Source organism: Poecilia reticulata, chromosome 9 (genome assembly GCF_904066995.2).
Source record: "Poecilia reticulata chromosome 9, P_reticulata-male-v2, whole genome shotgun sequence".
Taxonomy (NCBI): Eukaryota; Metazoa; Chordata; class Actinopteri; order Cyprinodontiformes; family Poeciliidae; genus Poecilia; species Poecilia reticulata.
In genome coordinates this window covers 8,453,536-8,480,829 of record NC_088838.1, presented here as the reverse complement: position 1 = coordinate 8,480,829, position 27,294 = coordinate 8,453,536, and the positions used below count along the sequence as shown (strand labels likewise).

At 40.0% G+C, this 27,294-nt stretch overlaps 1 protein-coding gene across 2 annotated transcripts in view; it reads right to left on the bottom strand.

Annotated features, from left to right (window-relative positions):
• The window catches only part of galnt9 (polypeptide N-acetylgalactosaminyltransferase 9), a 116,205-nt gene extending 89,687 nt beyond the window's left edge, over window positions 1–26,518 (bottom strand). Inside the window, exons 1-3 of one of the 2 annotated variants that reach the window (XM_008417604.3) lie at window positions 25,313–25,443; window positions 16,350–16,433; window positions 8,563–8,743 (exon numbers count right to left, since the gene is read on the bottom strand). In XM_008417604.3, coding sequence (XP_008415826.1) covers window positions 8,563–8,729 — 167 coding nt within the window. In that variant the 5' untranslated portion in view covers window positions 8,730–8,743; window positions 16,350–16,433; window positions 25,313–25,443. Of the gene's footprint in view, window positions 1–8,562; window positions 8,744–16,349; window positions 16,434–25,312 lie in introns of both variants that reach the window. The other variant, XM_008417601.3, reaches the window with a different exon arrangement.
• Window positions 26,519–27,294: the final 776 nt, after the last annotated feature.

Genomic DNA, 27,294 nt, shown 5'->3' with positions numbered 1-27,294 from the left:
TGTAACAGGATGAACGATCGGCTCATCTGTTAGTAATGGGACTGAGCTCTCCGGCCAGCTCTCATAATTTGATCCGGAACAAGCTTTGACAGAAACAGAGCGCCAGATTAAGATGTATTCCTATCACACCACCCCCTGCTCGCTTCCCTTAGCAGCCCGCAGCTCTAGCCCCTCTGACTTTTTTCTTCCCCCACCCCACGCCTACCCCGCTGGCCACTTTTATTTGCTGTGAAATTTCACATTAACCTCCCATAACCTGCAGAATGCAGGCAAGACCAAAGCAACTTTCCAATCTGTGAGCACTTTTCCCTGAAAGATAACCGTTTTGCCTTGTCACCTCCCCTTTCTGCCCCTCCGCCTCACCCTCCCCCCCACCCTCTTTCCTCATTTCAAGAGATAAACTCTAGCAGTGAAAAGAGTAACAATTTGCAGTAGGAGCTCCTGCGCCACAAAGACCTTATGATCCCATTCTGCAGTATCAGGCACTTAGAAGATGAGGTAAGCTTGTTTCTTCGGGCTTCCTCTCCAGTTATCGTCCTCCCGCAGGCAGACAAACACAGACGAGGGGTCGTCAGGGGGCGATCACGGGGAGCGGGAGAATGCAGCATGCACCGTGTTTCAAAAAGTTTTGGATTTAACTGCTATTTTTTGTTAAAATCAGAAATCAAATCTTGGGCAAAGCGACCGTGGACATAGAGGCGAGATTAGGTGTAATTGAATAGGAATCCTCTTGATAGAGGAGAACTGGAGGTTGAAAGGCGGCGTTGGTGCTTTCAGATGAATTTTGAATTTGGGTGAGAAAACAAAAACCTGCATTCCTCCTTGTTTGTTTTGCCGGGATTCCGTAATCTCACCAGCTTGCCTGCGTTTATTTGTTTTTTCCCCCGCATCGTTCCCCCTTGAGCCGATGTCGTACTCATGAGCCTCCCAAGGACGGCGGATGACAGGCCCAGAGTTACCGTAATATACAGCCTACTTAAGACCCCTTTGTATCCAAGTTAAGAATGTCACTCACACAAGTGAAGGGCACAGAAATACGGGCTAGCAGGTGGCGAATGGGGATTACAGGCTTTTGTGGAAGACGCTATTGGGGCTGTAATTATCATGAATTGGTTTTGCTGCAGACAAGGCGTATTGAAAAAGACATGGGGTTGGAAAAATGTGTAGGTTTCTCTGTCTTGGTGATGGAGTATGGCTCCCTGTAGTCAACACACACCTCTCTGCTCAATGATTCCTGTTCAGTTTAATGCCTATTATAACCAAACGCATGTGTTTGACCTTAATTCTGGAGTTCTGCACTCCCAATTTACCAACAGGGAAAAAAAAGAAAAAGAAAAACTGCAAAGCAAAACTACAAAGTTATAAGGAATATTTTTATGTCTCCTGCAGATGTGTAAAGCGGATAGCGGACTAGTCAAAACATAAAACACGGCAACAAACATCTGACCAATCACACAACACTTCGTGCACAGCTCTGTTGAAATGTTCGGCCACTGGACGCCTCTCTGTGAACAAGATGACACAATTTCTGACACATGACTACGTCAAAGAAAGCTGATTTCAGCAATTCTGATGGACTTTACGCCTTTAGTCTCTGCTGTAGCCAAACAACTATTATGCTCTAACCAAAATAACATATTCAAACTTTTGTAGATATGACAGCTTCACTGACCGCTTCAAATTCCTCACAAACACTAGATGTTCAATCTTTAGACTACTTCCATGCTTAATGGTGTTCTTTCTTCTAATAATGCCCATAATTGTTAAAAGGGATAACCAACATCTGTGTTTTCCGTTTGTTTTTTTCACATGCAAAATACCTTAAAAAAAGTATGATTTCATCTTTGAGACTAAACAACGGTAGAAAAGCTCTTCCCAAGTGTATTGGTCAGATTTCAGGCTCCCTCTTTTTGATATCCACCAAATGGGGCGGGTGAATTTCTGAATGCCTGAAGCACTTCTGGCTAAAGCTGCACACCGAGTTGATGAGATGAAAATGGACCGGTTCGTATTGGATTTGACACAAATTCATATTTTTAAAGAATGTATTCAAAATACATTTACAGATTACTTGACAGCCCCAAGTTAGACTACCAAAGTGAGACTGCAGTCAGAAAAAGTAACTTAAAGACTACAACACAATCCTAAATATCCAAAGTACCTGAAACAGTAAATGTCCAGAAAACAAAATCATATATTCAACACCAAGTCCTCCACACTATTTATAGGGCTTAGATTTCAAAACTCCTGAGGGACAAATGCAGCACAGCCAGGCTTCCTGAAGCTAGCTGGACTCATGATGTCATTATACTAATTTGATAACAGTCAAACATGGCATAATGGTAGCATTATCCTCCGTAGTCAATCTGGGATTTCTATTTTTGTTTGTGTGCTTGGTTAAATTGAGAGTTTACTTCTTCACATTGAAAATCCTTGTCGCCTGAAAATATGATAAAAACAAGATCAAATTGAGATCAATTTATCGACTTAATTGAATGTCTGGTATAATGTTCTGTTAAATGACGCATAAACAGATTTTTCTCTTTTAAGTTCGATTCCTTCTCAAGAGTGTAGAACAGATTTGTTTTGTCGCAGAACCCCAAGAGGATATCCATCTCCATCTTCTTTTTTTTAACCATCTTTATCTGGGATCAGGTTGTTAGATCAACAGTTCCAGCAGATATTTCCAGACTTCTTGGTCCTTAGCAGCCTCTTTCGGCGTTTCCAGAGGGACCCCAGGCCAGATAGGGCTGCAATGTGGATGACTGACAGCTTTGACTAGGCTCTCTTATTACCAAGACAGACTGGTGCAGTGTCTGTGACAGTGCAGCGGCTGTCCTGTTCTGCCTTTCTCTGTTTGTGTCCTGCTCAGTTATACCCCTAGTCATTAAAATGACACTAAGGCACCAAATTCCTTTCAATAGTCCACGACTTGAGATGAACTTGTTGTTTAAAATACATGTATTCTTGGCTGAGGACATTCACCTCAAATATGGGGGTGATATTACTGAACAATCTGCTAAAAATCACTCCACTACCAGCTGGAGGCTTTTTTGTTTTTATAAGAATTATGCATTATAAATGTACAATACTGTGCTGAAGTAACGGGTCACAGTTTTGTACTTATGATCAAAGCATTTTTATCTGTTGAAATTACATTCACATTGAGAGAGAAGGACACTTCAGCTGCCGTTGTGTCTGTCATGTGACCTGCTCTGTGCTGCGTTGTTCTCGGACTCCTTCAGCTACCCCGGAGGAGCTGCACACTCAAAACACAAAATAGCACTTCATTTAATCCACAACTTTTACTGCAAGTTTTGTCTAAACCAAATTACAGCATGAGTTATCAAAACATAGAGCCGTTAGCAAAACATGCTAAAGACAGCCTGGCACTTCAGCAACCATCTCTGTGTAAAATCAACGTCAGATAGAGGAAGAATTAAAGGCCGTCTAGTCAGATATGTATTTAGAGCAGTCTTTCTCAAGTCTTTCTGTGCGGCTGTGCTGAATGTGATATGTCCATGACAAGGCGGTGAACAACGCTGCGCCCCACGTTGAATAACTGCATCTTAACACCTAAAATAAAAGTATTTATGTCGGGCTAGCTACTGGCTGAAACAAAATGTTTTGTTTTTGCCAAAGCAATTCAGGTCTTTTCCTTTATTATGCTTCTAAATTACAAATAGCTGTAAAACTTTACTAGGGCACACAACATTTGCAGTAAAGAACATTTTTGATTTCCATGTGTTTTCCATTATTGGGAAGCTTAGTATCCATACTTTCAGAATCTGTAAATAACTCAAAAGGCCCCCAGTTGACGTGTTCATGTTTTTATTGTGACCAGTCGCATTTAAAAACAGTGCCACCCTTCACATTAGTTTAGAAACTTGTATTTTCATTTCAGATTGCGTAAGATGTTGCGTTATTGGCCGGGGGGCAATTTCAAGTTAGATGGTCCATGAGTGTTTGTTTGAGAAACACTGCTGTATTCAAACAAAGAAGCTATCAGCATTTTAGGTAATACACTTTCAGGGCATTTAAGTAACTTTCCTAACTTGTGTTGGAGCAGCACATTGAAGCTGATGTGCAGAAATTCCAGTACGGAAAAACTATCCGTCAATAGTAGGATACAGAATCTTCCAGGACATCATTGGTGGGTGAGTTAGCCCTACTGGGCTTAGGTCAGTAGGGCTGACCTAAGCCCTACTGACCTATGTAATGAATTAACAGTGTTAATTCATTACATAGTCACGGTATTTAATTTTTATATAGCAATGGACTGAAGGTAGTCACTGATAAATGTCTCTTCTAAAACTGATCAGGACAAAAAAATCTTCTGAAGGAGCCTTCCATAGTTACAATCACAATACAGAAAAAAAGCACAGCTTTGCTGGGGTCACCGACTAGAAATTAGCATCAAACTGAAGCAAACTATTTTCTTTTATCAGTTCTAAAAGAAACAAAAATGCAAGTAAGCAAGCATTTCATGTTGCAAACTACGTTACAACAACCTATATGAATAAATAAATGAATGCCAAAAAAGTCATTGAACATGTACTTGGCTTAAATTAGCAGAATTAAATGCTAACATCTCATAAGTATAATATACTGAACCTTGAAAATTTGTTGGTGTAAACATCAAGTGATTTCTTTTAAATATCTGGACTTCTCAGATAGAATGTGTCTGTATGATAAATATGGTCTGAAACTGATATCTCCTATTTCTTCTGAAAAAGGTTACAAGATTTCGACTGTAAGTTATGATAACAAGCTAGCCTGGGTAGTTAGATCCTTCTCCACAGTACTTATCTTAGCATATCAGCCAGATGAGTCAAGGGAAAACAGCAGTTCAAGATTGTGTTACTTTCTATAATTCTGGTTTGATGCTTCTTCTCTTCTTAACAGTCTTGATCTAATAACTAAGGAGGCTGGTCCTGACTCTGAGGCCGGTCCCGACTCAGAGTCAGGTCTTCACTCGGAGGTAGGTCCTGACTCTGAGGCCAGTCCTCACCCGGAGGCCGATCCTGACTTGGTTGACGGTCAGGACGGGCATGTCTAACTCTGGCATAGTAGGGCAAGTGTCAATGTGACCGCTACATCCAACCAGTTACTCAGCAAAACCACCAGTTTAACAAAGAAGGGTTTGACTAATTTGCAGTCCCATATTCAGTGCATCGGCTTATTTTGGTGGGGGCAAAATAAATCGTAGCAAAAAAAAAAAAATAGTCGAAGCAATAATAATATTACTCAAGTAAAAGAAAAAGGTACAGTGCTGTGAAACTACTCTAATAAGGTTTTTTTTCTTTTTTTCAAAAAAGTTACTCATAAGATGTTGTAACCAGATCTACCCAATTTTGAACATAGGCAACATCATCAGTAGCCTACAGGCTACTTGTTAACAAGCTTGAGGTGCTGTATTGTTATTAGCTAGTCATCTTTTAGCCAACATTAACTGCATCCAACAGCATTTGAACTCAGTCGGTTAGTTTGGTTGAAAAACTGTGCAAAATTCTTTGCGTTGTGCTGGTTTGCTGCCATAATTCTAATATCATTACATTTTATTTACAGCCCCTTAATTCTTACGTTGCTGACAGCCTATCTCAATCTAAAAAGCTTGAAAATGTATGATTAGAAAAACAAATAACAGTGAAACTTACAAATGTACACAAAGAGAAATAGGAAACACTCCATGAAAGACGTAATTACTTTAATGACAAATCTAGGAGCATTTTTTTTTACTTCTGTCTAAAGTATCACAAAGTTGGCAGGGATAAAGGCTTTCTTTGACAAACTCTGTGTTTTCTTTTGTCGATGTGCTTGTTGAGCCAAAAAATTGTTTTATTTCTGGGACAATTAAAGAACAGATCAGTAAAACTAAGAGCAAGAGAAAAAAAGTATTATATTGTTTTTTTACAGCGTGGGAGGACAAGCCTACTGAAGCAACAAGTGCCGGAATCCACACAGAGCCTGCAATAAAGGCAGCTTTTCTAATCAGAAACCAGCACTCTTCATTTCTGCCTTTTCATAAAATATTTATTTTTAATCAGAAACACTTTTAGATGACTTTATTAATTAGCAATCTTCTCTTATTCAACTCCCCCATTCCACCCTTGTCTAATTTTCTGGGCTTGAAAAAGAGCAGAGAACAAAGGGCTGCAGATGAAATGAATTGTTATCCCCCCCCCCGCTAAACCCACAGAAACCTCTCTTGGCCATCAGATTTCCTGTACGCCACTCTGCCTGTTGCCATTGTTCTTTGACACGGTGTAATATAAATGCCACTGGCAGCGCTGATTATCAGCAAACCCCTAGAGTCCCGACTGTATTAGAGCTACATTTCATTTTCTAAATGCAAAATTTCTTTGAAAAGAAAAAAGAGAAAGGCCATTAAACGTCTGTTCTGGGGGGGAACCACCCTTCCTTAACCCCCCAGATAATTCAACATTTGTATAATTACAAGTTTAGAAAGACCAACCACCCATCATCATCATCATCATCATCATCTTCTTCTCAGAAGCGAATGCCTAAAGAAGCTCTCCTTTCCGGCGCTCGCCATGGCCCAGGTCACACACTGCCTGAGCTCCAGTAGGAGACTTAAGGCAAAATTTGCCAGAGTTAGACAATAAGTCAAACACGGAAGATGAGCAGGATTAAATTAGATGAATGGAGGGGGGCCGGGGGGGGAATTCTCAAAGGATGTTTTTTTCCAGACGGAGATTAATGACAGAAGCAATAGGCTGTTAAGAAGGATGTCAGTGACAGTAAAATGATTTGGCTCAAGTCAATGGCTTTTTATTGTGATCTGCAAGAAGCGTATCGAAGCAGTTGTCCAACGCCTGGTTCACGTGGCAGGATTTTAACATTCTCAGCTGGTTTTCCCAAACCTGAGAGATCCCACACATGACGATAAAACGTCACGGACACAACAGGTTTGGTCGTACAGTGTGTGATGGCCAGCCACACCGCAAATGCAACTCACCACGCACAGACATATTTCACTCAAACATTCAGATTTCAGACAGGAAATCTGGCAAAACCTCTGGAGATCAGATGTGAGTTCAGAGTAAACAAACGCGGCCGCCTATGAAGAAGCAATGGTGATCATTTTTAACAGAGAAAAAACGACACACTAAGATGCCTCTGATGTCTACCGGACTTTCTAGTGAACTCTCGCAGTTGTTTTGATGTCTGTGTATTTTGGATCTATTAAAAAGCCTTAAAATGCCCAAAATTCGACTACATGCAGTATTGAGTCAACATCACTTTCCAGTCCAGGCACCTTTATGCAGCATAACCTTGTAATTTGACATCCAGCAGTATTTTACCCTTTGTAAGTTCATATATTCATTCATGGAAACAGTGCAGTACACTTCTTTAGTCTTTAATATGACTAAAACTTTAATAGGAGGTGGTGTTTGATGAATGTTGCATTTCATAATTTGAGAGGGTAGGTTCTGCTCTATGAAAGAAGTCCGAGGAATAAAGAGCTTCTTTTCAGCTGAAATAGAAAGCATGTTTTGACACCATATTGCAAAAACACATCGATTTGCTCACCTGCTCCTGAAATGAAGGGGGGATTTGGTAAGTTTGTGTTCGGTTCGTATTTACCAAGTGATAAGGGACCGTTTCCAAATAAATAACAGTTTTTGTAATGTTGTCATTGTTCTAACCATATGTATGAAGGTCATATATTGGTGTCATGCAAATTCAAAATTAAAATTGCACAGATGAGATGGTGAGCAGCAATCCCACATTTCAAAGGAGTCTACTTTGTTTTTGCAAAGTAATACAAATTTACTCAATGTCAAACTGATACCTAAAAGAAAACAAAAAGCTGTATTCTTAAAGGGGCAGTATTATGTATTTTTCAGGCATTTTATATATATTCTATTTTAACATATATTTTAATATATTTTATATTTGAAATTGGGTCTCTGTCCCTTTAAAAACTCCTGCTCTTTTTGAAACGCCACCTTCAGGAAGTCACCACTACTTTGCTCCTCTATCAACGATGCTGGTGAAAACAAACTAATATCACTATTCCACTGAGAAGTATCTCCTACAATGAGCTCAGCAGATGCACTATTCCACCAGATGTTTGCTAATTGCTGCTGGCTAGTCTGAAGGAGCCGAGTAGGGGTGTTGCAGGGAAAGTGTGAGACAGAAGCTTGGAAGCTGCAGCTCTGAGGAGGAGCTTCAACACTGAAGGCAGGCCCAGGCAATTTGCACAGTTGAATAGTTGCCAAGGGAGATTAAAGGATTTCTCAAACATGCATGAAATAATCAAAGCAACACCCCAGGTATGTTTTAAATGAGAGAGTAACATGATAACATGATGCAAAGTTCAGAAAAGTTGACTTTACATACTCCCTAATTTAAGAAAACCTGTTTAGTCTTAAAAAAGTAGGAGAAACTTTTTCCTACTAGAAAGAAACTAGAAAAGTAGAAGAAAGTCAAGTTTGGTTTACCAGTCTAACCCCCCAGAGGACTTTTCAAGAGAAGGAAAGCACATATGATAATGTGTGGCATAAAAAAAGAAAAAGAAGCAAAAGGCTGACATACTTCCTAGGTCTGTAGTCAGGGATGCTCCTGTCAAGGGAGATGCGGTCGCTAAGCTGAGCGTTGTAGCCGTACTCCTCATACTTCCCCTCTGCGTCGTGGCTGTCCTCCCCCAGAGTGGCAGCGGCTCCCCCCTGGCCGAGGCCTCCGGGTCCCTCCACCAGCCCCATTGGCTTCGCCAGACCTTTAGATGAACCAGAAGAAAAATCATGAAGACACTGGAGGACAAGCCTCTGTGAAAACACTGAGAAATTAGCAAAAGGGGAGACAGGCGAAGTGAAAGGCCACGAGAACGAGCAGCTGACTGACATTTTGTATCAGTGAAAGGAGACCAGTGTATGGCAGCTCTGAGACCCATCAGGCCATTATTACACTGGCGGTAAAGGAGAAAAAAAATAACCCAGAGGATACTGCTGTCAGAATAATACACAGAAAAGGAACAGAGGGATGTTTCAGAAATAAGCAAAAAGGAGAAAAAGTGGTGCTTTCAGATGGTCTTTAAACTGTCATTAGCAGTTTGATAAAACTGCATCATTATTACCTTTTTGCATTTTTTACTTAACATTTTCTTTGTTCATTTCTGCTTTCTTCCACCTTTCCCCTGATCTCTCCACTTTCTGTTTCCAGCTAGGTTCTTCCTCTTAACTTCAGTTTGAGTTTTCTCAGACCCATTTTGGTGTGTTCCCATGGTAACTCAACTTTGTGTAGACTCCCTTTCTCAGAGTTTGTTTTTATTCCACCTTAATCATGTTTTATCTGACCTGCATGGAAGCCCTTTCCTTACCAATCAGACAATCATACCTTGGTGTTTTTTGGTTAATTATTTCAAAATCCATGAAACATTGTTCATCCATTTCTGAAGCACAAACTATTTTCTCTTGGTCTATCACCTAAACTAAAAAAGAAATAAATTAAAGGGTAAGACTTTATTTGAAGGGGGGTGAATAAGACTGTCATGACACTGTCATAAACATGACATAACACCTGTCATGAACATTAATAGGCATTCATGAATATTTATGACTGTTGTCATAAAGCGTCTTTCGGTAAATTATGACACTTTTAATACAAAGTTGACATTATTCAAAATGTCTTTGTTATGACAACTTGACATTAACCAAGAAATTATTACTGATATAAATTTGTTATAAAACCATTACTGATTGCACTTTAAAAATTAGGTAACTTTATATTATTAAAGGTAAAGTTTAAACAGTAATGATTTCTTGGTTAATGTGAAGTTGTCATAACAAAGACATTTTGAATAATGTCAACTTTGTATTAAAAGTGTCACAATTAACCGAATGACGCTTTATGACAACAGTCATAAATATTCATGAAGGCTTATTCACGTTCATGACAGGTGTTATGTCATGTTTATTAAAGTGTCATGACAGTCTTATTCAACCCCCTTCAAATAAAGTGTTACCAATTAAAGTTATGGCTGTGATTAAATGTAAAAAAAAATAGTTGAAGGGGAATAGATTCTTTGTTAGGAATTTTATTTAAACAAGATCAGCCAATGTGGTTTCTAAGGCAGCCTATGAATGTTACATTAAACCTTCATGTGGAGTGAGAGTGGGCAGATGTTTCTCTTTTTTTTGGCATTAAAATTTAACAAAAGAGAAAGAAACCCAACAGAAATCAGCTACATGAAAGCTCTTCCCCCCCACCGTGACCGTACCCACCCTCAACCCTTATTTCGGTTTGGACCCTAAACCCCAAACAGTTTGCTACCAAACCGCGCGGCATCTTGCGTCAGCGCCAGGCCTCCGCCGTTGTTTAGCTGTTTAAAATTCAGCGAAATGGCAGGATAATGTCAGATCATTGTTATGCGAGCCGAGTTTCCAGCGCAGCCTCCGCTGAGAGAAGTCGAGTCGCGTCTGTTCTCCGTATCAACAGATGGACACACAGACAAAAACAAAACAAAAAAAAAGTAAACAGCGCACAGCAATGAAGAGCTCATCTCTCAGCTCGGGGGCCCTCTAGGAGCCACGCAGTAATCACCGCGTTTGGATGGCCCCAAATCCTCGGGTGCTGCTGGAGATTTGTAATTGGAGCTGAATGGTTGCAAACCGGCTTCTCCCGCAAGAAGGATTAAGCGTGCCCCGGCGCCGGCCAACGGGTGGCATTTTGACAAGTAAGGATGGGGTTCACATCGCAGACCAGCCATCTGGCATAGCGTCACACAATAATTCAGATAGTCTGAGGCGTGATCGCATGGTGTGGTGGGGGGTGGAGGGTCCTATAGAGGCTCCGTGTGAGTCTTGGAAGCCGGACAGTCCCCACCAGCTGTATCACCTACTTCAAGCCTCTCCTCCGCCGTCAGCTGTCTGATTGAAGGAAATTCCATAACAGCATAAGACCTGCCTGTCTGATCCACTTCAACATGAACTGGAGGACAGAAAGGGGCAGGGGGCTTTAAGATTCACAAGCATTCTTATATTGTCAGAGTACACCTGACATGTAATCAGTGCTGCGAGAGTCAGCGGGAGTGTTTTTTTTTTTTTCCTATCTTTTATTCTTGCACGGTTCCATATTGATGTAGCTGCTGATAAAACGCTGCTTTTATGAAGCTTGGTCGGTTTGTTGAGGGAGTGAAATTGTACTTACTGGCTTTGATTTTTCTTTTATGTTTCTACCTTTTAATGTTGGTTGAAATTGTTTGCTAAAAAAAAAAAAAAAAATCACTTTAAATGCAGAAATTCAGATACCTCACTTACTTTGCTAAATTTCTCGCCAAAGCTTGCGAACATGAATGGAAGCTCTTAATGCACATCTTGAGAGGCAGAATTTGGACAGAATTCGCCTGCGGGGAAAGCACTGCACCAACAACAACAGCAACGCTTAGGATTAAGAGCTCCTCTCCTTCCATGACTACGCGAGTTAAAAATGCATGCACCCATAATGCTTTGAGGCACAAAACATCAAGCAAGTCAGCTGCTACACTCCGTAAAAGGAAAACAGAAAGGAGGGACCCCCACAAACATTATTTTACTGTTAGAAGCACTATGCATCAGAGAAAATAAGTACTCTACTTAGCATGCCAACATTTTTCTCTTAAAATGTATTGACATAAAATTCACACCACACCAGCTGCAGCTAAAGAATATTTCTTTAAATATTTGTTGAAATTCATTATATGTCGTATGTTGTATGAGACAGATAATCTGAAAAAAAGAGAAATAAACAAAATCAAGCTCCTCTGCCTTTTTCCGTGTAAACTAGAAACAGCCAATCAGAGTCAAGAGGCAGGTCTTAGCGCTCTCAATCATCCTCCATGCTCATCCATCTAGCAGAGCCTGTTGTGAATGCTTGAACTAGTTAGTGTAACTGCTGATCACAGTGGATAAGCAGTTTTCCCGTAACAGTAATTTGTTTCTCTGCCATTAGCATATTTAGCAGTGACTACATGTGGGTGATTGACAGCAATAAGACCATCCTCGTGGCTCTCATTGGCTGTTTTTGGTCGGGAATGGTGCATTTTGTCAGATGACAATAGCAGCTCAGGAAGGAAGAGATGGAGAGTCTTTTCACAAAATATCAGTCTCATAGCAAACTGTCACACCATGGTGACATTTTAACAAATATGTAAAAAAACAACAACTACTTTTTCTATAAAAGTTACATAACTTAGCTTTGATCCACTCATACACAAAGACAACAAAACAAATGACCCCATAAATAAAGTTGTGTGTAACAAAGTGAAATAAAGGTATTGAACACATTTTCTAGTTTCTGCTCTAAATCTCAACTTGAATATTGGTTTGTTGACAACTTTAAACAACTCATTAGCCACTGACTCCTTTTTTAATGAACAGAGGAGCAACATGGGGTGGATGAGTTGGTCATTCTGCCGCTTCTCCAGACTGTCTTTAGCGGTCTGTAAGTTTCTAATAGTTTAACAGATAACGCTGGCTTTAGTCGTCTGGCGTGTTCACTGCTTCACGGCTACAGAGCCAGGAGTCGTACTAACAGGCTTAAATCCCTCTCAGAAATCGGAGTGTCACTGTTCAGGATGTTTTGCCAGGTTTCTAGTTCTCGTCTCTGGACCACGGCCAGCGTCTGGGCTTATGGGAAGCCTTCGTCTTTTTTCTGTTCGTCTGCCGCATAGACAAAATAACTCTTTGACTAAAAAGCGTCGCAAAGGCTCCTTCCCAGAGTTTCTTGAAATGTTACAGCAAAAGCTCACCGCTTTAAATCTCACAGGTAATCGTTCAGGTGAGGGAGGGGATGAGCGTCTGTCTGGAGAGCTGCTGTGAAAGTCGGACGCTTTGATAAATAGGACTTGTGTAGAAGGTGATGTGAATTAGTATCCCTTTTTTTTAGGTTTTGAATGTGTCACAACATCTTACGTATGGACGAATGAGTCACAAGCATTTGCTAATGTTTGGTTTTGTTAGCATAGCTGCTAATTACAGTCATTCTGAACAAACGTCCTTCCAATCATCTGAGCGGTTCTTTCATTTCATTGACTAGATCATTTTAGAATTATGGTCCGAGTTTTCTTCTCTTGTGTAGCAATACAATTTCTCTGTCATTGGCCCTAAGATATGGAACACCTTGCCTTTGCAGGTCAGAGAGGCCCCTTCACTGTCCACTTTTAAAGTTCGTCTTAAACCCCATTTATTTTACTTGGCTTTCAACACCAGCGTGATCTAGTTTTAAATTGTATGTTTTGTTTTTAAACTGTAAGAGTTTTTATTTTTTTATTATTGTTATGTTGTGTTTTAATGTACAGCACTTTGCATCAGCTGTGGTTGTTTTTAAAGTGCTTTATAAATAAAGTTGGTATGGTATGGTAATACCATCTTTGTTTCATCTTCATACTGTCATCAAGAATGTCTCCGAAAATGTTTCCATTCATCCTCTCATTTATCAGATTCTGAAAAACACCCTCACGCTACGAAACTTCACTGTTGGTATGATTTTTCTAAGATAATCTGTAATATCAGCTACAGATTAGCTGCAGCTAATACAGCTACAGCTAGTAGAACTTGTAAATGTGTACGAATTCACAAAACAGCTTCACCTAACAGTTTCATCTAATACAGTGTTTAGATAAAACAGCTACTTAAAGCGTGGTGTTTTGAGAAGAAAGCACCATGTTTTCTAATCAAACCATGGTGTGTGAAAATACTTTTGTGCTTTATGGTCAATGCAATTTTTCCTTCAGCAGTGGAGTCTTGTGCATCGAACACTCATAGGGGAGCACGTATTCACAGCTCGGTCATATGTTCTGTTTCAGGACTGTGGTCTTGTTGATGTTCAGGTGATCACCAAACATTTAGAAATAAATCTGTAGCTGACGCTGTCAGTGTTTCGCATCATTAGGCTTTATTATGTATTTATTGACTGCTGTGTTTTGATGTCTTTGAACGTGTGATACACCGATGTGTAAAACATAAAGAAGACACTCTGACTCCATTCAGATGGATGAAAACGCTAATAAAAATTTCAAGTATTCACATATTTCCAATAAGGCATTTCTTTTTTTCACATTCAGTATTTCCAGTATTATTAACACACCGCACAGCTCTGACTCTTATCATTTCACTGTGAAGCAATTACAAGCCAACATCTGTTTGACGCTCCATTCCCGTCTAAAGAATCAGCTGGGTGCAGATACTTTGTAAGCTGGGCACCAATTTAAATCTCATTGTGTCCGTGTACGCATCTGTCTCACTCGCAATCCATCATGTGACTGAGTAAACCTCCACCGGCTTCGACTTGAAGAGGAAACTTCCAGAAAGCGTTTGATTTGCCTGCATGAAAAACAAGTCTCGTTTTCAAAGATGACCCATTTTTTTAGTGAAATATTTAAGAGGAAGATTGGTTTTTATGTATGTCCAAAGTGATGCAGCTGAGTGCTAAATATTCATGCTGAGGGCACGACAGGGGGATCCTCGTGATCTTTTGAAGAGGAGGAGGGAGGGGGGGGAAAAAAAGTATCTTGTTGGTTTAAAAGGATTCAGAAACCAAAACAAACCTATGAAATATTAAGAGCCCACAGAAGGGCTTCAGGAAGTCGAGCTTTTCCACTTATAACAGCTGCAGGCACATCAAGGGGACAGCAAGCGTGATTTAAAAGCAGAAAGTAGACCTCTAAGTTTTCAACATACAAAGCCCAAGACAAAAGTATGACAAGGAAGGTTCACACATCTAAATCTCATTTATAATAAATTTGCAGTCATTGTTTTTTTTTTTTAAGGATAAATTTAATTTTTGTCAAATGCCAAATAGGACACAAAGCTACAATTTAACATTTCATTGCAATCAGTATCTTTTCTAACATAATGTGTGTGATAGGTTCACTGCATTAATTAAGCAAAATGATCTACATTGCTTGGTTTGGCATTAAGTTTAACATATGTGGCTCTCTTTTGTAGCCACATATATATTTCATTCATTCTTCTACCCTTTTTAAAATGTCTCAAGTTTGCAATCCATGCCAAATGAACAACCCAGTATGACTGATCACCATCTTTCAAACCCATTTTACAATCTTTGTTCCATAAACATGAACCCTGCAGCCTCAGCAAGCTGTTGTCAGACATTTGTGTCATAAAACTAGCAGCACCATCATCTGACTAGTGCTGGTGTTGGATCAGGCACAACTGCAGCGAGCGTTTTTATTCTAAATAATTATGTTCCACACCTGAATACAGTTTTGCTTTCGCTGTTAACTTTTTTTGTTTGAGTTACGGTATGACTATTCTGAATGTTACAGTCCCTTGCAACCCATCCATAACCTGTGAACATCTCCATGTTCCATCACATTACAACTACAAATGTATTCTGTTTGGATTTTATGTGGCAGAGCAGCACAAAGGAGTTAAAATTTGGGGAGTAAGTAGAGTTGTTTATTTAAGGTACATTAATGCAAATATATTAAAAACATACATTGTTTAGTTTAATAATAATAATAGTAATAATAATAATAATAAATAAATAATTCTGTTTGAACAAATTTTGAATATGTATTTACAGCTGTAACACAAGTTGTTAAAAATGGTTGTTGTTCAGTTAGAATCTGAAAATACGAATTATTTACTTTACTCGATTACAGTGGTATTTGGATTCTTCATTGAAAGTCTATTGGCATTGATATGAGCACATGCCCCTCTGCTACTGAATCTTACCATTACCTGTATGCAATCGTAGCATGTCTCCCAGCAAGTAGCATGCATAACAGAAAGACTCGCTCCATCAATAACAAGCCTCATTCTCTGAGGCCACCTGCTGATTCTCAGGTGAGTTGCTGAATTCATTAACTTTATTCCCCCACCCCCGTCCAAGTCTAGGCAAAACTGATTTTAATCTGTTTTTGAAGCTATGTTATCAACCGGTTGCTCATCTGCATATCTTTATTGGAATACATTTCATGTCATCGGGAATCACGGCGCCGTCCGTCGCACGCTTCACAATATATAGGCACACGGAGATGCCAGATCTACTCTAAGCCCAACGCGTTTGTCAGCGTGGAAGACAGTGAATGTGACATTTACCCCCCTCTCTCATCATGCTTTTTTTTTTTTTTTTTGCTCCAGCGGGTTTGGCATATAAACAGCCTTAGTGTCTTTGTCATAATTGTGCGTCATAGATAAGACGTATATCTGGTGCTGCAGCTGAGCCTCTGTGGCCTCCATCCCCGACAGCACCTACGCGCCAGGAGACAAATGGCAGTGACATGCGTGGCTGATGACAGAAGCCTCAGTGTGACCGTGAGCTGTGGGACAACAGCCTATATCAAAAAAAAAAAAAAAAAAGAAAAAAGAAAGACGACGCACCTGCCGCTGGTCAGACGGGGAACCCAAGAGCAACGTCTGGATTGATGGAGCTTTACTTCAGAGCCTTTCTATGTGAGCGAGTGACTGGAGAAAATGGTGGACACAGTAGAAAGGAAGGTCAGGGATTTGTATTCTTCTGCCAAAACAAGACGGCCATAGATGTTTTTTTTTTATTAAACTGAACGAATCGATACTGACCACCTGCATGCTGGGAGAGCTGGCGATAAACAGCCAGGTTTACACAATACGAGCTCATATTATGTAGATCCCCTCTGAACTAGACTAAGACTACCTCCAAGCAATCAGTCACTGCAGCATGCGGCCATCCTCCCGTTATGCTACTTCCATCTGCACCTGTATTACTCTTTAAAATTAATTTCCCTTGACAGAGACACAATGAAAAATAAGAAAAAAAAGACTGTACACTTTGTTTAATCAACCAGTCAATTCATAATTTGGAGGTGAGTTTGCGTCCCTACTAGCCTGGCCATCGCCTTCCTGTGCAACTTTGCGAGAAAACAATTTTTGCTTACAGCAGAGTCTGGGATTTCTTCCCTTCACTCGTATTCTCTCCGGTAGATTTGCTACCGGGCCAATCAGAAAACAGAAGGTGAAGTTATGAACAACGACATCGACTTTTTGTTTTAGAATTGTAGTCTGCCTGTAGCTTTAGCAGTAGCAGCGGAGGAAGTGAACGAAGCCTTTCACTCCATGTTGCCCACGGTTTCCAATACTGAATTAATATCAACAGCCATCTTGTTCAGCTCGGTACCTCTCTCTTTGCAGTGGAGGATGGTTGTTTACAGCGAAGGTAATTTGCGGTTAGCTTAATAGCAACAAATTGGTGCATTACATACGTCACGGTAAAACATTAGCAACTCGGTAAGTTTTAGAACTTCAACAGAGTCCACATTTCAATAGCCAAGAACCCAGACCGTCTGTACAAAGTAACATAGAATGACTGGCTGGTTTTTACCAGGCTACATCCCTACAGCTAAGTGCAAGGAAACTGTATTATCGGTAAGGAATTCAAAGAATCGGTTGTGAGTCATACACCATCGATAAAATAGCTTTTCTACACTGAGGTTTCTCCATGCACCATCCCTGACCCAAATATGCTACTGCCACCATGATAAAGAAGAGATTCACACTGATCGAGCATCACGCAAAGGGCACCAATCGCCCACAGGGGACATCAAAAACAGGCCAAAAATGTGTTAAACATGTTTAGCGGATATAACACAAAAGTGGCGTATTATTCCCTTCGAAAAGGCAGGAACAGCTGGGGGCGGACAAGTGAAAAGAAGAGACGGCAGAATGATGCTCATGTGTCACTTGTACTCTCTCTCTCCCCCCCTGCTCTCCGTATCTCATCCTACTCTGCGCTGTTTGTGCACAATTTGAGAGCGGCAGTGAGCAACGGTCTGTTGGGGTCGAGAGAGACGGAAGTAGAAAGAACCTCCTTAATTATTTTACAGATTTAGACAAAAAAATATAGAAGTTATTAACTACTAAAGCAACACTGAACTACCTTGAGCAAACCAAGAAAACATGAGAAATGAGAAATACAAAAGCAACAAACTCATGAAAAAATAATCCAACATTTAGCCTGTTAACGTTTGTCCTGCACAAAAGTGACTTATGTTGAACAGCAGTGTTAAAGTCGGTTTATATAAAATGACATGTAACTTAATGTGAAGATGTTCTGATGACTTTCAGGATTTCTGCCATTTGTGCTTAAGGCACCGAAATGGCTAGCTACGGCCCTGTTGAAGAACCAGAATCTCACAAGACAGTATAGATTACTAGTAAAAATTAAAGGCTGTAGCAATTCCTGCTGTGGTTGATTTTTATTGTTGTGGTGCTGGATTAGTCTGACCTTACTGTAGTAATACAAAAAATCCAAAAATAGTAGAGAATAGTTGGAGCACTGCATAATACTAACCATCCATCAAATTCTTACCAAACTGCAAAAACAAATTGCTTATGAACCCATCTCCTCTTCCCTCTTCACCATTTCTGTCAACATTCACCCTTTTTTTTCTTGTTTGAGTAGATAAAACTGAACGCCGGGTTCCTACATACCTGACTGTGATAATAAACATCATACCAATAACTGCTGGAAAGAAATATCTTCGAGAGAAAATGGAAAAGAAAAAAGCACATTCAGTCTACCATCATCAGACTTAAGCCATTTGAATTGAAAGGGAACGCAGCAAAATGGACATCGCCGTCTCGAGAATAATTACTTTCGGCGTCATTCCACACGTGTGCGTACGGGTTCGTTTAGGACCTTTGCACTCACGAGACCCCGAGAATGTGAGCGAAAGAGAAGCGGCATTTACAGATCCTAATGCAAACGCTGCTTCATATTAAGCTTGTTAACAACCCCCCCTTCGTCTGATTATTTCGAGGCCGATGGCGTCAACAGCAGAGTGGTGCTGCTGATAGCCCTCTTGTTGCTCATTTTTGTGCAGAAAAGGCTTCGCTGTTTACTCGTTGGGAGACTGGTGACCGTCTACCAGACAAACCGTAAAAGAGGAATCTCTCCGACTTGTTTATTGTCCTCCAAATCTAATTGGTCCCTACTGCTGCTGCTCCGACGGCATGTCATTGGTAGGCCATAAACAACAAAGGAAATGGGCAATTACCTCGTATAGCTGGTGGACATGGTAATAGTTATTTGCACACTGAGTCCCCCTCTTAGTGTAGTTATTCCCTACAGCAGGAGAATACAATTTGTGGTCTCTGCACAAGTTACGGAGGGGGGGAGGAGACTGTTGACCTGCACTATGAGGACGTGATTAAGTATGCCATTAAAGAGTTCAAAACAAATCATGGAGAAAGGCGACAGCTAGCAAATGTTTCCACGCACCCTTGGCTCTGTTCGAGATAAATTGCGACTGAATTGCAGTTCTCCTATCGAGACCTACATTTCACAGAGAGACTGTTTGCAGACGGTAAATCAGAATTTGTCGGAGTCACGCTGAACGTCTTAATTTGTTTGAAGAATAAAGTTCAGCAGTTTGTTATGTTAAAAATCGGTTTGAAATTGAGCCTAACGGCCTGAAACGTAGTGAAATGATTCAGAGTAAATCTAATTCATCAAATGTATATCAAATATCTGGAAGGCTTTATTGGAGCCACTTCAGCATCAGAAATACTTTCATTCTGCTGCGTTCGAACGCAAATATTCGAGCGACAACGGCAAGGCTGGCAATTGTGGAAGCTGGTTTTTTATACGTTTGTTTCTCCTCCTTTGTAATCTTCATTTTTGAGGCACAAACAACTTTGGACTTAACTGTGTCACATGTGGGACCTGGTACCTAAAAATAATTAAAGCTGACTTTTAGGACTGGACGAGAATGGAAAAAAATGAAAGTTTAACATTAATTTCTATAATACCATAAGAAGACACAATTTAAAAAAAAAAAAAATACATTTATTTCTTTCCTCTAAGCCACATGCATCAAAGTCAGGGTCCGTGGGCCAAATCTGGCCCACCATAGCTTTTTATGCGGTCCTCTAAATTCTAGACTAAACATTAAGTCTGCTTGAGTATTATGTTATCAGTCAAATCAATGCAGTTTTCATCTGTTTACTGCCAAATTATATCAGTCAGATTTTTCTTAAAAAAACACTCTCAAAAACTTTCTTGATTGCACTAATCAGCTGCCTCTGCCTTAATTGATGTCAGATTATAGTCCATTTGTTTACAGCAAGTAATAAAAAGTCGCATTTACCGTCCTAAATAAATATCACAAATATTTTCGAATTAGTACCACAAACACTTAGATTTTTATTGCAAAGAAGAAAAAACAATCACAAAAAGAATAACAAAATCCCAGAGGGACTGAAAAGATGTTCAATAATATTATTTAATTTTAAGAATTCATTGATATTTTAACAATTTGTGATCAGGTTTTATCAGGATATTCTGGCACAACCGTCCCTTTAAGAGAACTCATGATTTTTTTATTTTTTTTTTAAAGGTTTCATTGGTTCTAGCTGCCTTCATTTGATGGTTAATTGACAGGAAAGTGGGAAATGAGAGAAGGGGAAGACATGCGGCAAAGGTCGCCAGGTCGGGAATCGAACCTGCGACGGCCACGTCAAGGACTAAGGCCTCCATATGTGGGTTGTGCTTAACCCCTGCGCCACCACAGCACACCTACACTCATGATTTTGATTTGGCCCAAATCCAAAATGAGTTTGACACCCTTGTTCTAAGCCCACTGGGGGTTTTACCTCAGTGTTTACTTGCATTATCTTCACAAACATCTGAGTGAATGAGAGGATTCAACGTTCGGTCTGAGAGCCTAACGCTGCTGGCTGTATGCTACAAGCTAAGCATAGCTTAAAAAGACAGTGACCCTCAAAAATGTGCCAAAGCTCCAGCATTATAACAGGATCAAGGCCAGAAAAGCCTGCATTTGTACTTTGTAAATACAAAACAGACTAAAAATAAAAAAAGGACTATTGTGAAACTATCTAAGCTGATGAAATACTGCAACTTCAACAACTAAGCTGCAACCGTTCTCCTCTGTCATACATCATGTTCCAAGAATCAATTTTTATTTGGACGTAACATTTTTGGCAGCTATTGTTGAATGACTTACAAGTGTGGTAAACTGAAATCATGCCCAATTTTAAATCTATATTTTTATATAATTTCTTCCCTATCAAAAGGTTTTTGAAACATGGTGGATGTTTCTTTATCAAAATAAATTTTGGACAACATGGTATGTATTGCATTACAGCATTGAATTGAAAATATTTTCTAACCTGGTGAATATTCACAGGTTTAAAAACAGAGATGTTACAAGATCTGACCATATTAAAACAAAACAAAATCTAGTCCCACAAAATGCCATAAATTTATTACCGATGCTGCCAACAATGTAAAAGGTAAGAATCAGCTTCTGTGCTGAAGTAAAGGCCTATTTCACCGTCTTTCTGTAAATTCCTCTATTGTGCACTGAACTGAGATACCTTAGAACAAAGTTTCTGATGTATAAAACCTTTATTCTGCTCATGAAAACAGAATCGGAAACATGTCAAAACCTGTGACACTTGCACCACCTCAAAATTAAGCACTTAAAGAAAAAAACAACACAGTCTAACCTAAAATGTAACATTTCACACTTATTAAAAATTCTTTCCAACTTTGAGATATGAGAAATCTTCACTTTGCAAAAACAAAAAATGGTGTCTTGTAGCTTAGCTTTGGTTTAATTGTATTGTCTGTCCAGCAGCCATTGTAAGAGATTTTTAAATACCCTAAAAAGTCAAGGAAAGAAATTCCAATGCTAGCTTCAATATCTGTTTTAGTAAAGGACACATGGGAGCAGTCTTTCATACATGGAAATGTCTAACAGTTTTCACTGCTGCAATATTTAAGGTGGAATAAAATAATTTTCATCACCGTAATAAGTGGAGTTTGTGAAAAAAAAATGGGGACAAGAGGCACAACAAGATGTCTCTCTCTTATAGTTTTGTCTAATTCTGGTTTGTTGTTGTCCAATTAGTTGACTATATGTTACCTCTAATTATAGAATCAATATATGCATTATGTATAGTTGCCGCACAGTAATAGCTTAAAGTACCAAATATATTTTCTGAAACTTCAATGCCATCTTCTCTAGATTTCAAATTGTTATTAGACACAATATTAGAAGAGATTAAACAATCCAAGGAAATGTTCATACTATTTTATCATGCTCTCAGACTTAGTGTTATTTACTGACTTTATTACTCAGACTAACTGACCAGCGAGTAATAAAGACAAAAGTATTATCCAACTTATGTAGGTGCTTAAAGTTTTATAAACTAAGCACGCCTGCTACAGCTTAACAGAGTTAGCGAGTGTCTGAAATGACACATTTTAGCTGGAATATACTTTTGAAACGTCTGCAATTTGCCGTCTCACTTCTTCTTTTAATCAGCGAATCAGTCTTCCATCAGCAACGCTGCTGGATCCGAGTGTGATGTAATGTAATAAAGCGGCTCTGTACGAGTCGCAAGATTAAGAACATTTTACTTGTTCTGTAGGCGAGCGCAGCAGTGGGAGAAAAAAAAAACTATTCAATAAGAGATAGTTTCTTTCATTTCAACAGTGCGATGCACAGAAGACAGAATGAAAAACTATTCATGCCCCTCCCCGACAGGCACGAACGTTTTCTCGATTAACAGAAAAGAGTACATCTGAAGATAATGTATTGTTCCACACTGTTTTTACACTTTGATTAGTTACATCTAAACCATTAATTGATTTACTAAGAAAATGAAAACTGGGTCAGCACATGGGACATACCCTAAATGTTCAAGTTTCTTAAATACTATCATAAAGGATTTCCCTATAAAATCACAAAAAGATGGCCCCCACAAATACAGCATACTACATACTACACTTTACCTGCCAGTAGTGGTCTTGATATTCAGGCTGGATTGTTTAGTGTTAAGGTATTAAAATCCCTTATGTCTTCAGTTTTTGTCACAAAAACTTTGTTTTTTTGACAAACATAAAGTTGTTTGGACCATGATGCCAAAGATACATCCAGAGACACAATGAAATGGTTTCAAATCAATGTATCCAATCATAATATTTATCGTAATACCAGTCTATGCGTAACTGCAATCACAAAGGACTGCTTTGACGCGATATTTTGCTAAACAATAAAAAATAAAATTCTACAAATATATGGTGGATGGAGTGCAGCCTTGTGCCCAAATATGGTGGATGTCTTTAGTGGTTGACATGCTAACGCTCACGGAGGATGGGAAAGTTGTGTAATTTTAAAGTCAAAAGTCAAAAATTATGTTTAGAATCATAATTAGAAGTATTGCAATTATAAATGCACCTAACATTTTGCAAACCTAGTTACGAAGGCTTATTTGTAAGTTAGAATGCCCTAGTCAAAGTCTAGACCAGAATCTAACTGGCGAGTTTTGACAACTGAAGTCCATGGATGCTCCACTTAGAGATTGACTCCGCTTGTGTTTTCCTTCCAAGAAAACTAAGCAACAAAAATTGCTGCTGATCTGCAAGGACTAGCAGCTAATGGCAGCGAAAAACACAAACCAGATTTTCATTTTTCATTTTTCTTTTTAAACTGTAAAAGATTTTGAAAACCACATGTCATTTTAGCTCTACTTCACAGTTTTTGGAGCTTTTTTTTATGTCTCCCTATCATAGTAAATATTACCTTGACAACATATGGAAAAGATAAAGGGATATGTATATTCAAACCCAAAACACCCATCTGACTGTAAGATTATGGATCTAAAAGGGTAATGGTCAAATAAATATAATTTTGAAGTGACCAAACCACAGACTAACACCACCAAAGCAAACCACTTGGTGAAAATTATTTGTAGGTGATGCTGCTGTCACCCAGTCAAGCCCGGCGTCTGTTATTTAAATATCTAATGTGCACACAATTACCGACACAAACACTTACAGTCACTGTGAACTTTACAACAAGTCATTTACTGGGAAGGTTGTTAAAAGAATATAGTCCAGTAAAGTCTGAACGGACGGCACACGCAGGCGGCATCGCACTCTAATGGAGAGCCTTGCTTCATTAGCCTCCTAATAGGCCACCAGCCAAAATTCACCAACCTGGTTAATGCAGTTTCATGTGGGAAACCAATTATTTTTCAGTGTTTCACAAAAATGAAAATGAGGCTGCAAGATTACAAAAGAAAAAAAAAACACAGATCCATAAATTATGGTCCACATAAAGGCAAACTCATGAGACTGCAAGCTTGTGTTGACAAGATATTCTACAGTTCAGAAAGGCTCTGCAGTGGTGTAAATAATAGGAGGCTGTTTATCTTTTGTATTTGGACATAGAGACGTTTAACATCAATTGTAGCAATACTGAGAATTCAAGCGGCACAAATAAATTACAAAAACTGTAAAATGCAACATCCCTATAACAATACATATTCCCACTTAAAATGTCTAAAATTAGACACATCATTAGAACATCATTCCTCAGCGTTTTGAAGGACGTTTCCTGTGTAGAAATGGTCAAAGTTTCTAGCAGTGAACACCATAGTCAGTGCAAAAAATAAGAAAAAGAGAGTTGTCTAGAGTATTCAGAAGCAAAATTGCAGCAGCTTATATTCAGATAAGCTGCTGCACCTCAGGGAGACCTAAATGAGGTCTCAAAAGAATTTCAAATCAGTCATTCTGATTCTTTACTGAAAGTCGTTTCGCAAGAGGAGGACATTCAAAGCAGCTGCCGACATGCCTGAGTCCAGCTGTCCGAGCAAGCCGTCGCTTCTGTTCATTTTATAACACACATTTACATTCAGAAAGAGAGCGCATAAGTTTAACTTCAATGGGAGAGAACAGCTGCACCATAAGGAAAACATGAAGGCTAGACTACATTTTCCACACACACAAAAAAAAAGAAAGGCAGACAAAGACTGGGACTAATGTAAAACTGTTATTACGACAAGATGGGTCGTTCTTTTAATATTTCAAACACCAGGATCTAGGAACATGATCTCAAACCAGCAGTGAAGCACAGAGCTGGAACTGTCATAGTTTGGGAATGTGTTGCTGCAGCAATTTAAAAAGGTGCTTGGGAAAAATGTGAGCTCATCAGTTCAAAAGAAAAATATAAATCAGCTGAGAAAATTTTGATCAGACAGATGTCAGGTATTGCTGACTGACTACATGAAGCATGTCACTGAAATTATTTCAGCCCAAGACTTTCTATAGGCTCCTCAGACAGAAAGAAGTTTTTGTAAGAATGTTTTTTCTGCCTAAATGCAATTAAATCACTTTCTCTAAAAAAAAAAATTATTAAGCATCAATATGTGAACGTTTCTTAATAAAAAGAAGAAACGTGATATCCTAGTTTTTTCACGACTGTCCCTCTTATTCATGTTTAGTCATTTCACCCATCTCAAGTTAAAACACTTGCCCGCTTTTTAAAGCCACGTCCTACCGTTTAGCTGGTTGTAGACCACATCCTCCAGCCTCTCCAGCCGCTGAAGAATAGACTGTCTGTCCACCAAGTTGGAAACTTTGCCATTCCTGGCTCTCAGCCTCTGGTCGGAGAGGCGCCCCAGCTGGATGAGCTCCTCGGATCGGTCCTGGATCCTGCAGTACACCGAGAACAGGATGATCCCCACGAACACCAGGATATTGACGGTCAGCAAAGTTTTGATTTTGCGTGCCACAGCCATGAAAAAAAAACAACAAACAAACAAAACCAAAAAAAAAAAAAACAAGTGAAGGGGGGAGGGCGGGAACACTGGTCTTTCCGACTCAGTCAAGCCCGGCGGTTGTCCCGGCGTGGCGGAGGCTTCGGTGCCGGCTGGTTCATTCAGCACCACGGACAGCTCAGGAGGCTGCGCTCGGAGTTCAAGAACGGAGGTAAAAAAAAAAAAAGAAAAAAAGAAAAAAAGAAAAGAAAGAAAGGGAAAAGAAAGAAATGGTTGATCAAGCCGGAGTACGACGCTTATTATTGTTATTATGTTAACGGGCTTCAACAGGGACAGCTTTACGTGCTCAGCTCCCCCAAACACTACGCCATACAAGCGAATACTGAAGCCAGGGGAGGCATATCCCCTCCAAACAGCGGACGACAGTTGCAAAACATCTCTTCCCCCGCAACGTGGGAAGTCGCCAGCTCCGTTTAACCCCGACGTGTCTCCTCCATCGTGCAGGTAACTCTCCCTCTCTCTCTTTCCCTCTGCTTATGGCCGCTTGTCCCGAAGCATTTCCTCGCCGTCACTGTTTTTCCTTTTCGGCGGTCGCTCGATTTCCCCGCCCCCCTCCCCACCTCTCCCGCTCTCAAGATACGAACCCAAGGTGCGTCCAGTAAATACGAGCTCGCTTTTGTAAAGATAAATAAATAAATAAGAGAAGAGAAGAAGGCGGCGTTTCTCTATCTCTCCCTTGCTTTGCTGCTTCTCCCCTCCTCCCGCCAGTTCATCGCAGCGCCGAGCCTCGCCGAGCTGCCGCTGCAGCCTGGAGACGGGTTGAGGGCAGATTTGCGCTTAACCGCAAGCCGTCGCTCAGCGTCGGTGGGAGAAATGCAGCCGAGCGATGTGGCATGCTGTCCCTCCTCTCCTCTCCTCTCCTCTCCTCTCTCCCAGCCTCTCTCTGACAGGGAGGAAGAGCCGCCGCTGCGTCCTGACGTTTAGAGCCACTATCATGAATATTCAGTAACCGTGTTGGGCTGACTGGAGGAGAAGAGCGCGCGCGCACACACACACACGCACTCTCGAGGAGGGGAAAACGAGAGAGAAAGAAACGGAAAACAAGCGCTTCCACTCGGCAGAGCAGCCCTCTCCCACTTAGTGAACTGTGAAAATGTGCGTGAAGATGCGAGCTGATCCGTGATGTGAGGTTAGAACGCTTTCCGTACACTGCGACTTAAATCTGACCATTATGCAACCGCCATTGCACGCATTAGTTAGAGCGACTCTCATCTAAATATCGCATATTTCAAACTAATACGATGCCATCTCCTGTGAAAGAGCAGAAGGAAAAATCAACTTTTTTTCCCCCCATCCCCGTCCAATTTTGTCACATTCCATCCCCAAAACTTCTTGTTCTAAATTATACATTTTAGAGACAAGATCTGAAAAGTGAGGTACGCATTGATATTCAACCCCTTGAGTCAACACTTTGAAAAAAAAATCACTTTCAATGGCAAAAAAAAAAACAAAAAAAAAACCTGCAAGTCCTTTTGGGTACCATCAGTTTTTGCACAACTGGATTGGCATGAAGTCCACTAACAATCAGTTTTCAAGCCTCGCCTGATGGGCCAATTCTCCAGGGGTTACAATCCATGTCATAATCTTGTGCATGTATATTATCATTACTGTAAAACATGTTTTATTTTATTAAATACGTATATAAAACACTTTTTGATGTTTTATGTGAACCAACACACCTTGGTGCTGCCGTAACACTTTA